Source organism: Talpa occidentalis, unplaced genomic scaffold (genome assembly GCF_014898055.3).
Source record: "Talpa occidentalis isolate TD23 unplaced genomic scaffold, MPIMG_talOcc4v2.1 talOcc4.11, whole genome shotgun sequence".
NCBI classification, from domain to species: domain Eukaryota; kingdom Metazoa; phylum Chordata; class Mammalia; order Eulipotyphla; family Talpidae; genus Talpa; species Talpa occidentalis.
Window position 1 is genome coordinate 1,993,246 of NW_023601104.1, and position 13,383 is coordinate 2,006,628.

At 56.1% G+C, this 13,383-nt stretch overlaps 1 protein-coding gene across 1 annotated transcript; it reads right to left on the minus strand.

Moving 5' to 3' along the window:
* Window positions 1–5,097: 5,097 nt before the first annotated feature.
* On the minus strand, window positions 5,098–8,720 carry ODF3L1 (outer dense fiber of sperm tails 3 like 1). The gene is made up of 4 exons (XM_037501723.2): window positions 8,428–8,720; window positions 7,131–7,241; window positions 6,267–6,380; window positions 5,098–5,693 (listed from the first exon to the last, which is right to left on the minus strand). The coding sequence occupies exons 1-4, from the start codon at window positions 8,546–8,548 to the stop codon at window positions 5,212–5,214; spliced, it is 828 nt and encodes a 275-aa protein (XP_037357620.1). The 5' UTR covers window positions 8,549–8,720; the 3' UTR covers window positions 5,098–5,211.
* Window positions 8,721–13,383: the final 4,663 nt, after the last annotated feature.

The window sequence follows — 13,383 nt, forward strand, 5'->3', positions numbered from 1 at the left end:
ACCATGGGACTGAGAGGAAGCCCCCTGCGCTGAATGCAAATCCCAACCCCAGTCCAGACGTCTCCCCTGGGTCACCGAGAGCTGAGTCCTTCCCATCCTGGGCAAGTGGCCTCAGAGAGAACCAGACTCTGATCCTGGGCAAGCTTGAGCGTCCAAGAAGCCCTTCGAGAGCGGCCCCTGCAGTGCACAAGTGTTGCCACTGGGCGGCAGCGGGGAGTGAAGCTGGAGTCCGGCCTCCTCTCAGACCTGCGGCTGCAGCAGCTGCGGGCGGGCCCTTCCCCAGCACTGGGTGGTCTCTGCTCCCCCACACCCTCAGCTAGCTCTCTGGGGAGCCAGAGCTGGGTGGCCATCCACATCCAGGCATCTGACCCTCCCCCACAGCCCTGCGGAGCAATGAACCCTCTCTCCACTTTTCAGAGGGGGAAAGTGTGATGGGGGAGGGGAATCGTTCAAGGTCACCCGTCAGGCCAGGCGGATCCAGATCTCCAGCCCTTTCCCAGCCCGGGTGCCCAGAACAGAGGCTGTGTGAAGGGGTCTGCGCACAGACAGACTTGGGTTGGGGGCCCAGGGTCCACACCCCCCGCTGTGCATCACCGGGCGCCCCCCCAACCCTCGCAGACGCCACCTCCCTCAGCACCTGGCACAGGCCACACGGTTCAGCACATGACCCGCTGCTTTGTTTCTGGCCTTTCTGACAGAGAGCAGACGTGTCTGTCTCGCCTTGGCGTCCCCAGAGCTGACCCTGCCTGGAAGTCAGGGCGAGGATCTCCCCGCGCCCCGTCCACCACCACGGATCAACCCTCACGCTTCCCTTCTCAGCAGCGGGCGCTTCCTGCCCCTCGGCTCACAGCTCCTCCCCACAGCCCTGTCCCCCTCGTCCCTGTCCTGCCTCTCCCGGCTAGGCTGGCTCCCGCTGAGCCCCGCTCCGCTCCGCTCTACACACTGTTTACAAGACAGCAATGACAGTTTTTTATTTCTCTTTTGTGTCCCTTCCTCCCCGAAGGGACGTGTGCTTCCAGTCTCCCGGGGGAAACGGAGGCTGCAGAAGAGAAATGCAAACAAAGGACAGTGGGGCTGTGGACACCCCTAGCGCCCCAGCCACCCTTAGCCACGTGCACACACACAATCCTCCTCTTGTGGAGCCTCCGAGAGCTCTGTGTTATTTGGGGGGTGATTGAAAAAGCCGATCTTTACTCTAGAGGACAAGCAGAGCAGGAGGGGGAGAGAGGCAGGGAGAGAGAGGGAGGGACGAGAAGGCAAGGGGGGCAGGGGAGAGAAAGACTGAAGAGGGAAAAAATCGGCCGGAAGACCACGGGCCGGGGAGACAGAGGGTGGGCCAGGACACAAGTGGAGAGGACTTTCTACCCCCCCAGGCATCGAGGGCGCGCGCCTTCCCGCCGCTGCTGCAGCCCACCCGGCCAAGGGCCAAGGGCCGGGCCCAGGGAGGCCGTGGCAGGAGCCTGGTCTAGAGACTCTGTCCTCGGGAGGCCCCCAGGCAGGCGCCACTGGGGCGGGGGGGGGTCGGCTTGGGCAAGGGCTCACACCCAGCGCACCCCACCGGGAGGCCCCAGGCTGGAGGGCTGAGAGCCAGCCAGGGGCAACTCTGGGCTGACAGTCACCCCAACTCTGTCCTGAGCGAGAGAGCCTCCCCCCCCAACACCCCCCACCACTGCACCCGTGCCCGTCGGGCAGGGAAGGGCGTTCTCAGGGCTGGTCCGTGGCCCCACAGCCGTGCATGAGTGCCTAGAGCCGGCCTGGCTGGAAAGAGGCAGGTGCAGGGGTGAGGAGGCGCCTGGAGGGCCAGGGGGTGCGTGCGGTAGCAAAAGGCACGAGGCGCGTGCTGTGTGTGGTGCTGCGGGTGTCTGTGCACGTCTTGCCTGCGTGCAGTAAGCAGAGGGTGAGGGCGTGACGGTGCGCAGAGCACACACGTGTGTGTGAAGCCTGTCGTGGAGACAGTCTACGCTGCCTCCACACAGATGTGGGAGGAGCAGGGCATGGGATCCCCCTTCCTGGGTGCCTGAGGATGGTGCCTCCGTGCAGTGCTGTTGGCAGGGCCCCTCTTTCGCTCCTGCCCAGGTTCACCATCTCCCCAGGTTCCAGGAGCCTGAGCGACAAGCACCCTCAGGGTCTCCTCAGCAACAGCAGCACCACAGAGACCCGACCCCGCGGCCAGTGTCCAGGAGGGCAGGAGACAGGTGTTTTGCTACTAAGTCCTGACCAGGGTCACCCAACTTAGAGGCCAGGTCCCAGAGACCCTGGAGAGAGGGGCGGTCCAGGGGGCACCCTGCCATGCGCCGGGCCTTACTCCCCTCCAGTATCTGGTTGTGCTTGAAGAGAGCTGCTCCGCATGCTCCCAACAAGATGCCCGAATCTCCTGGAGGGCAGGACTACCTTGGCCAGTGCTTTTTGGATTCAGAGCCCAGTGTTTGCTGAATGACTGAATGATGGTATCTCATGACCATGTGCCAGGCTCTGGGCCTAAGTGCTGAGGGTACAAGTTGAAGTCCTGCTAGAATCAGACCAGAGCTTCCTGCCAGGTCAAGTTTGGTCCTGCCCCTACGAGTTGTTCAGCAGGAGCTGAGTCGGGTGTCAGCGGGAAGCCACTGCTCTCCAATCTTCTGCAGGCCAACTACCTGGATGCATCACCCCAGGCGAGGAAAGGCCAAGAGAGGACTGTTTTGCCAAAAGGTCGGTCCTAAGCTAAATGAGCCTGTCATTTCGGGGGCTGAGGCACAAGTGAGGCCGCATTCATCTTTCCTGGAAGTTCAGCCCCTCCTTGGCGGGACCATCGAGGGATGCTCCAAACATCTTCATTTCCCAAGGTCCATTTAGAACCCTGCAGCCTCCTTGCCTGCCCTTGGACCACAAATCCACCCCAAGGTTTAGTTTCAGCTCTTGGGCTCACTTCCAGTCCCTACCTATTTCTGGGGGGAGCTGGGGTCGTGGGGAGGGTCTGTGCCAGACTGCACCGTGGATGTAGTCTTTCTTTTTTAAAAAATATTCTTTTTTTTTAAAGATGTATTTATTTATTTATCTATACATGCACTGGGTACAGTCAGAAGCACGGGAGGGTGAGAGAATTCACCAGAGCCAGAGCAGGGAGCAGAACAGGCAGACGGACCGAAGTACACTGCTGAGGGGAGCAGCGGGCAGCAGGAGAGGTCTGCGTGCCCTGTGGGACCCTTGCCTGGTGGGCGGGGATCGAACCAGCGCTGCAGCTTTGCAGCCCAGCGCTCAACCGCTGCGCCACCAGGGGAGGCCTGATGTAGTCTTAAGGGAAGTCAAAGGTCTCATCCCAGCCTGAGCCCTGACTCTGGTCATAGGCTGAGCCCTGATCCTGGGCCTCAGTTTCCTTATTTTTCCGGTGGGGGCCCTAAGCGTGGGCCAAACACTAAATCAGAAAACACTTATTCAGAGGTTGATCTGCAGCCCCCGACCTGGTGGCACAGGAGCGTATCAGCCGCTGCCACCTGCCAGCCCCCACCCCCACCCAACACTTTCAGCCCAAGCATCACTAATTTTTGCAGCCACCGTGATAAATGGCATTGTCGGCAAAATGACATCTTTCTAATCTGCCGCAAGACAGATGGATCCCGAGCTCACTGGCTCTCTTGAGAGCCTCCCTGGGCCAGCCTGGAGGATTGGGGAACAGACACAATACCCTGGCCAAGGGGTGGGCTACAGGAGGAAATTTCTGGCCTGCCCTCGGGTATGACCTCCCTGGGGTTTTCTAGAAGCCCTTTTGTAAAATGCTAGTTTTCAAAAATATTCCAAAGATAATCTCTGCTGCTCCTTTTTGTCCAAAGTTAGTTCCTCCATTCAATTTTCATTTTGAATTAAATTCTGAATATTCTCAAATTCACCAAGATGAGCCAGGAGCACGCTGGGGCCGCGCAGTCCTTCCTGCTCCCTCCACCCCAGGGGCAGAAGCGGCAGGACATGCCTCTGCCTGAGTCACGGGGTCTGGGGGCTCTTTGCTCCCTCCCCTTCCTCCCTAAATCCCTCTGGCCCCACAGCTGCTGTCTCTTCCGCCATCTGCCTCAGTCTGCAGGCGGGGTAGTAGGCCCGCATGCATCCTGCAGCCCGGAGAGCTGGCTAGGGTGAGAATGGGGATCTGGATATCGAGACTTAGGGAACACCAAATACACATTCCAGCCCCAGAGACCCCACCTTCCACTCCAGACCACTGGCACCTGTCTGTCCAAAAGCCATGGCATGGAGGGGTGGGCGCTGGTCTGGACTCAGACAGAGAGGCAACACTGCCCCCTCCCGGCCAGCTGATGCCTCTCCTCTACGGAGAGCTGCTGGCTGACCTGGGGAGGCCAGGGACCTACCAGCAACCCTCAGAAGTCAGCTCCTCCCAGCAGTCTCCTCCGTCCTTCTCCGCCTCCCTAGGAGGGCAACCCCCTGCTCTGCCCAGCCTTGTCCAGCCTTCTCTCACTACCCAGAGAATCTTCTGAAAAGGCTGCATCTTATCCAGCCCCATCACACTGAGGACAAAGCCCCTGCCCTCTGAGGGTCCTCGCTTCCCTTTTCCCGGCATCCCCAGACTCTCATGCATGCCCCTGCCCTCATCCTCACTCCACCAAGAGTGCCCTCCCTTCACACAATCTCCACGAGTCCTGTTGGATCCCTTCTCCAACAGGGATCCCCGTCCCCATTCCCAAGCACCAAGCAGTGAGACCCCGCCCTCCCCTGACCGCACTTCCTGCCCACACTTCCTGCCCTGCTCCTCTCCTGAGCACTGTCAGGGGCCAGAGTTCCACTGTCAGGAACGCTGGAGCTGGAGGGAACTTGAACATCCTCCAGGCCGATGCACCCACCCCCAGCGGCCAAAGGGCAGCCCTGAGGCCCAGAGATGGGGTGCTGGGGAAGGCAAGGTCACACAGCACGCTAGTGGCTAGAACTCAGTTCTCCAGAGACTCTGCCAGGGGCTCTGTGGGGAGCATGCGCTGCCTTTCCTGGTGAGCCGGAGCAGAGCTTCTGCAGGACAAGGACCCCCACAGTCCCTCCCAGCTCCCCCAAGTCAGGGCCCCAAGGAAGCAGCCTTGAGTGTTTGCAAAACAAAGAAATAAAAAGATGTAAATATTTATCTAAGATCTTCTGTATGCTGGACACAGCAGGCACCAGCTCTGCTATGAGAAACCTCAATTTCTCAACATGCTATGGAAGAACAACTCCTGTGGGAAGGGGCAGTGCGACAGGAGGGGCTCAGTCGTGAATGTGGACGACAAGAGGGGTCAGATGGGGTGAGTGCTTGACGCCCATGGAGAAGGCGGGTACTCGGGGCTTGTGCACCGTGACCTGCTGGACCTCGTGGGAGCCGGGGCCAGGCCGAGGCGTGTGGTCCACCGGGTAGGCAAAGCGCTTGGCCATGCTGTAGCTGGGGCTGCGGTTCTGGTAGACAGCCGGCTCGGGCCGGGTGTGCTTGGCGGGCCCAGGGCCTCCTGCCACGTTCTCCTTGTAGAACCAGTTCTTGTCTGGGGAGGCCAGACTGTAGCAAGGGGCAGCTCGCTTGGTGGGAATGTTGGGCCCCAGCAAGAGCGGCAACTGATACTGGTTGGGGGCTGGGTTGGGGTCCATCACTCTGTATGGGCAGCGGTAGCCAAAAGTATACTGGGGAGCCCTGCGTTCATCAGGCGGGTGGGTCTTCTCCAAGTGGTAGTGGCAGGAGGCTGGGGTGGCGAACAGGCCTGAAAGTGGGCAAATGAACGGGGGGTATCTCAGGGCAGGGAGCCAGACCACACCGCCTGGATCCAACTGATTGGTCCAGCTGGACTTGACCGGCCTGATGCGACGTCACTAGAACCACCTCGGCATCGAAAGGGATGCCGCCCTTGCGTGGGGCTGTGGACAGGAAGGGACTTACATCCTGACCTCAAAATTGTGACACTATTGTCACAATTTAACACCACAAGTGTCATCCAAATATCTGTTGGGCTGTCAGCATTCTGACATTGTCCCTGGGACAGCACCAAGAAAATGGAAATCATGGTGGTGCCTGAGCTCATTAGCATGACAGTATCACAAACATGACATGAGCTCGACCACCTTGGTATCACGTCACCCTAAGGTCCCCCCGAGACATGTACACCTAACATTGGCATCAAGATGTAAGAGTCACGGTGCCCGCACGGTGACATCCGTGTCTTGGCGTGACAGTGCATCCAGAGACACGTCTGGGGACAGAGGACCCTGCGCAGGTCCGAAGGGTGGGCCCCAGCTCCCAGCTCCCACCGCCTACCTCCCTCCCCATCCCATCTTACGCAAGTTGGAGATACGCTCCTGCATGGGGACCTGCGGGCAGCTGGACACTCCGAATCGAGTGATTTGGGGATCCAAGAAATAGCAAGGCCCAGGGCTGTACATGTCCACGATCCCTGCAGGCAGCCAACCAAAGGCCCAGTGAGCTCTAAAGGCTGCCCCAGGGTGAGCCTGGCCTGCCTCCATGTGGCCTCCCGTTGCACCTCTGATTGCCCTGGCTCTCCCATGTTCCAGAACACTCTTTTCCTCATCTGGGAAGTGGGCTGTTAATGCATGACCTGACGTTCTCAAGAACAGGTTCAGAGGAACAGGGCTTGGTTAGCCCCCCCCCCCATAAGGGACGGGTGCCAAAGGGTGACAGCAGGCACAGTGACTGTGGTTAGTAGTGAAAGGGGCACAGTATTAAGGGGGTCCCCTGAGGAATGTATGTCTCCCCAGCTACCTTATTCTCAGACTCCTGATACATACCTGCACCCTGCCCAGCTTCTCCTCTCGATGGTTTTGACCCTCCCATGTCCCCTGGCTCCCAACCTTCTGGGGGCTTCTAAACCACCCAGGAATCTTTGGGGGCTACAACTCCTCATCATTCCTGCCCTGTTGCTGTGGCAAGTGACCCAACAGCCACCAGAGTTAAAGGGCCCAGTCAGAAAGGCGTCCCTTCAAAGCTCAGCTGAGAGGTGTGTGTGGAGGGCGTCATGTGGGCACCCCCACTGGCTTCCTTCTGGATCCCACAGGCCACCTGGTTACCCCTCTCAGGGCAGGCCTTGGTCCACAGGGGCCTGTGGCTGCAGAGAATGGCTGTCTGCCTCTCACCCTCACCCCACCCATCTAACAACCAGCTGACAGAGGCCATGGTGAGGGCGCACGTTTCTCCGAGTGCCGGGTGTGCAGGGTGTAGGCTGGCTCCTGGAACATGGAGATGTCGTGGTCTACGTAGCCAGTGCAGGATGGCCGGAGGTACTTGGCAGGCCCTGGACCTGGAAGGCAGATAAGGCAGCCCTCAGTCTGGGCCCACCAGGCCAGCGGCAGTACAAAACCCACGAGCACACTGGGTGCTGTGCTTCCACAGTGTCTCACTATCACAGATCCCAACATCCAGCCGCTTCCTTTAGAAAAAGACAGTGCTCCCAGATAAAATCCATTTTCTCTTGGCTAAGCAATGCATAGTTAGGCAGCCAAGAGTTGCAGTGAGTTGAGAGCATATCCTGTTCCAAGTACTCTACTAAGCATTTTTCTTTAAGCATGGAAGTACTGAGGTGTAGGCCAGAGGTGCAGGGGGGATGAGAGGATTCACCAGAGACAGAGTGGGGAACGGAGCAGGCAGATTGACTGAAATACACTGCTGAGGGGAGCAGCAGGCCAGACAGGAGAGGTCTGCTCTGCCATGTGGGTAGCTCCCTGGCCAGGGATGGAACTCAGGCTATAGAGGTGATAGTGCTGAGACTTAACCCCTAGGCCACCAGGGAGGCCCTCTACTAAGCATTTTATGTGGATTATTTCTTTTAAGCCTCCAATAACCTTGTAAGATGAATACGCGCTTTCCCCCTTTTACAGATGAAAATACTCAGGCGTAGAATATCGATTTGGGGAAGGACTACTGGTGCCTTGGTGGCGGGTGTGGTGTGGTAATATGCATCTGAAAAGGTGTGACCCTATACCTTTGAATCATCTCCAGTGTTGTTGACCAGTGTTACCTCACTAAAAAATGCTAATAATCAAAGAAAAAAAAAGAATTTGCCCTAAGTCAAAAGGCACATGAAAATTCTGAGACAATCAACAGAGCCCAAACATTTGAACACTATAGTAAACTACTTCCTACACAGAGAATCAATCATTAACAATGTAGTAAGAATTAGTGTGCCTGCTTTCCCAATGAGAGCCCAATTCAAGGGAAGTAAGCAAAGTTAACCTGGGCTAAAAGCTCTGGCGAATCCCTAGCCTTTTCCAGAACTGGTCTCACAGCACTCCTTTGTTCCCTCCCTTCCACACTCCCCTGAAAATCCCCAGCAACTAATACTGCCAGAGAGAGTCTCATTGGAGGCGTCTCTCCCACAGGCTTCCAGGAGTGTGGAGGGGCTTCGTGGGAGGCAGAGCTGGAAGGCTGGGACCAGGCCAGCAGCTCTGCAGAGGACCGGGCCTGAAGAGTAGGTGGGGCACCCTCACCTTTGAGATTTGCCATGATCACCGGGGTCTGTTTCACTTCCCGTGTGGAGGGTAGTGACTCCTTCTTCTCAGGGCGCTGGCCATAGAACGAAGCATTGCGGGCAGCCTTGGGCAGTGTCATGAGTGGGCAGGGGAGAAGACAATAGCAGTTACTGAGAGAGGAGCTGGGCCTGTGTGGGGGCTTGGTCAGGGCGCCCCTCCCCCAGCCTCTCAGTTCAACCTCCACCCCACTCCAGAGGCAGCGGGGGCTCAAGGGAAGCTGGTCCTCCAGCTGAGCAGCTGAGGCCGTTGAGGATCAGCCTACAGCCTGCCTGCAAGTCCCAGCAAGGCCAGAGCTAGGAATGACATCACTTAGAACTTGGACTATAAAATTGTGTTTATTTCCCCCAGTTGCCGTGGAGCCTGAACTGTGCCGTGGAAATTCTATGGCGGCAACTCAGTGGTGAAGCCCTGAGAATTTGGCCTCACTACCCCATACTCCAGACCAGACTAAATAGGAGTCAGTCCAGAGGGTCCCCAGAACCGGGGATCAGGGAAGGAAGAGGGAGAGGTGTGTGACAGGTGGAGATAGCTCTTCACTGCTGTCATGCCCAGGCAGCTGGGTAGGAATGAAGAGCCAATGGGTCACAGGTAAAGGGTTCCTGCAGCCCACATAGCCCCCCCAGGGTGGCTCTCAGAGCTATCCCGTCTGCCCAGTCCACCTATCCTCCCAGGTAATGAACACTCCCTCCTGTCTCTCCAAGTCTGTGTCTCCTTGGGAGAGGAGCAAGCAAATTATCTCACACTATCCCTTTGATCCTAGGCGCCTAACCCCAGGGCGCGGAATCTTTAGAAATCCCCGTTTAACTCAAAGATTTGCCAATGGGGGAGAAAGATGGGTGGAGGGTGTGACACTCAGGCCTTACTTAGGAGGCCACTTCCTGTGTCTCTTTCCTGAGAGGAAACACTGAGTGGTTGGGAAGATACCCAGCTGCCTTTAGGATTGAAAGCTCCGGTCTGGGGACCACTTCACTCCTAAAAACCCAGGAGGTCTGGGGAGCCGGAGGTCTCTGTACTCACTGTTTCCCAGTTCGTCCTGGGGACTTGGTCTGAACTAGGTAAGAGAGTGTCCTGAAATGGATCAAACCCAGGGGAACTGGCTGACCCAGTTGATGGGTCCTCACCCGTGCCCTAATAGGATACAACCCAAAAGCAGACACATGGGGAGAAACCACAATGACAGGATTTTTTTATACAGGAAATGAGAAAGAGGAGTGCAGAGAGAAAGAGGGGCATTTACAGGCTGGCGTGTGATCAGAAGCCATTTGTCTGCCCCAGGTAGCATCCTCTGAGCAGAAACGAGGTCCAAACTGAAGCCTCATGTGGAAAGCTGGTGGCTTCTGCACCAACAGCCCTCCTCACCAGTGGTTTACTACCAAATACCAGCTCTGCCTCTGTTTCCCATAAGCACCTGCCCCTTAAGACAACAGGGAGGGCCTCCCTGGTGGCGTAGGTGGTTGAGCGCCACACTGTGAAGCTGTCTGCAGCCTCTGTAGTGCTGGTTCGATCCCAGCCGGCCAGGGAGCTACCCACATGGCACAGCAGACCTCTCCTGTCTCTCCCGCTGCTCCCCTCAGCAGTGTATTTCAGTCAGTCTGCCTGCTCTGCTCCCTGCTCTGTCTCTGGTGAATCCTCTCACCCTCCCGCGCATCTGGCCTGTACCCCAGCTCTTGTATAAATAAACTAAATCTTAAAAAAATAAAAGACAACAGGGAATAGAGTCTAGAAAGCTCCACTTTCTACCACTGAGTTGGTTATGATTGCCACCCACTGACCCAGAGGTTGCTCCTCACTTTTCCTCTTACAGTTCCATTTTAGGAACAGGTGACTGCTGGCTTTCAAGATGGTATCTGTCTCGACTGTCATATACAGATAAGGAAACTGAAACCCAGGCAGTGTTAAGCATTTGTCCAAAGACTCCCATGACATCAGTAAGAGACAGAACAAGGACACAAGTTCAAGGGCCCCCTCTGGACAGACAGAGCCTCTGAGCTTAGAGGAACCAAATCACACTCTGAACTCACCCCAACCAGCAGGTATGAGGAAGACTCAGAACAGACTGGCCTGGCTTGCTGGGCCTTCCAGAGCTCCTGATGGGACTGAAAGTGTCAAACTACCTTAGTGGTTGTAGACCCTCCCCAGACCCTCACATCGCCTGTGGGGCAACCCAGTCTGTGATTCAGAAATCAGAGGTGATTTCTGCCAGCGCCACCACCTCACCCCTGTCCTCATCAGCTTTTCCAGGAGGAAGCTGAGGGCCTGCTGAACCTGAGCCCCAATGATCCCATTGCACAGTAGGGCAAAATCTGGGCTGGACCTCCACTTTCCTGGTCTGAGGCAGGAGTGTTCCAGGGAACCGTCCTGACACTCCACCACCTGCACTACTCCTATTTGTAGCCTTTGCCCAAGGCACTCCTGGGGAAACTGAGCCACCTCCCTACACCCCAGCATGTCCCATGCTGTCCCACTTCTACTCCAAATGCTTTCCTGTTGCCTCTTCCCCCACATTGCGTTCTCTCTCTCTCTCTCTCTCTCTCTCTCTCTCTCTCTCTCTCTCTCTCTTTCTCCCCAGAGACCACTTGAAATGTGGCTCCTTCCCCACTGTAGACTTCCTGTGCTGCCTCCCCTCAGCAGAGTAGAAGCCATCACACCAAACTCTGATGCACACCCTCCCACTGCACCCTCAGAACCCCCAGTTTCCTCTGTCACCACCCCCCACATGACCCCTAGGGCTTGCAAGGACCCATCAGGACCTCTGCCTCCGACCTGGTCTGCCTTCCATGGACCTTCACTTTGCCTTGTCCTCCCCTCCTGGCTTCAACCACTCATCCTGCCCCTCCCTTCATCGGCCCTCTCTTATTAAAAACCAAACCCCTGGGGGCCTGCCTGTTGGCTCAAGGGGTTAAGACGCAGCACTATGAAGCAATCCACAGCCACTGCAGCACGAATTCCATCCCCGCCGGCCAGGGAGCTACCCACATGGCACAGCGGACCTCTCCTGCCTTGCCCGCTGCTCCCCTTAATAGTGTATTTCAGTAGCTCTGCCTGTTCTGCTCCCCACTCTGTCTCTGGTGACTCCTCTCACACACACACACATACCCGCCACCCCGCATCTCTGGCCTGTGCCCCAGCGCTTGTGTGCATAAATAAATAAATCTTTAAAAAAAAAAAGAAAACCAAACCCTGGCCAGGCACCTCTCCAGCCGCACCCCAACCTGTCCCTCCGCCCATTGTCACAGGTGCGCTTAGAGGTGCTGACCTCTCCTTCACTCTTGCACCCCCACAGACTCCCCCAGGCCCACCACTCTACCAAAACTGTGACCCACAAGAGGAAGCCAAAGCCAGTGGACACGTCACCTCACCAGTGGGGATCTTGGCCAAACCTCCCACCATCCCCTCCTCACAGCACTTCATCCTGGTTCCAAGGTGTCCTCCTGGCTTTGCTGCCATCCCCTCTGTCCCTTCACAGCCTTCCTGCCTCATCTTCCTCAGCCTGACCTTTCAAAGTTGGCCTCTGCTTACTCATTGCAAGGGAAAAACAGTTACTTTACAGGAAAAATCCCAGCAGGCAACGCCTCAGCCAAGCAACCTAAGTTCACACTGTAAGTCCACATCTTGACAAAATGGGACAGGTAGGTACTGACTGCCCCCGCAGCCTGCCCTGGGGGCACCCCTCCAGGTCTTCCCTCCAGAGGTGCATAACCTGAGTCTAATGATGAAGAAACCACACAAACTCCAGTCAAAGTTCACTCTACAAAATAACTGGAGTGTCCTTGCTCCCAAATAGAAACATCCTGAAAGACAAAGAAACACTGAAGCACAATTCCAGTCATAGAAACTTGAAAGACAGGACAACTATAAAGCAAAACCGAGGTCAAAATCACGAGGAATAGAAGGGTGGTGCAGGAGGTGGTGGGGGAGCTGGGGGTAGAGACTGGGACAGGTCGGGGATGGGAGCTAGACTCTCGGAGAATCCTGAGAAGTGTCCCCAGACGTCAGCTTAGAAGGCTCACTCCTAAAACTTCCATGATGTTAGAAACCAGTGCTACACAGAACACTGTAAAGTTTATTTTTAGAAAAAAGAGAGAGAACCACAACAAGGAGATAAAACAACCAGAGTCTAGCACCGAAACTATGAAGGAAAAAATAGGACAAGTAAGAGCAACATCAGGGGCAGGATTTTGTTTGGCTCTAACGGATATCATTGGGAAAATTGACAAAACCAGAAAAAAGCCCACGTCCAGGACAAAGCACTGTGCCCGTGTCACCTTCCTGGTGTCCATGGTCATCTCCGGTTGCGGAAGAGAAGGTTCTTAGGAAACACACACTGAAGCACTTAAGGACAAGGAAGCATTATGTCTGCAGCCTACGTTCAAATGGTTCAGGGAAAAATAGCTTCTATACCTGGAGAGAACAGAATTTTTAAATGTGGCAAAAGATTCACATTTGGAAAATGAAGAGCATGTGGGGCCTCCCTCGTGGCACAAGGGGTTAAGCACCGCACTATGAAGCAATCCACAGCCTCTGCAGCACGAGTTGGATCCTCGGCTGGCCAGGGAGCTACCCACATGGTGCGGCAGACCTCTCCTGCCTCCCCCGCTGCTCCCCTCAGCAGTGTATTTCGTCAATCTGCCTGTTCTGTTCCCCGCTCTGTCTCTGGTGGATCCTCTCACCCCCCGCATCTCTGGCCTGTACCCCAGCTCTTTTATGCATAAATAAATAAATCTTAAAAAAAAAAATGAAGAGCATGTAGGGATACACTTGCTACTTTCCTGTAAATCCGAAGTCATGTCAAAACAAAAGCTCGGGAAGGAATGGTGTGTCAGAATTCAGCCTGGACTTTCCTCTCATGTAAATGCCCCTCATCTCCCGGGGTCCTCTGAGCTCTTGTTGCTTCCTTCAGCCCCACCCCTGCAC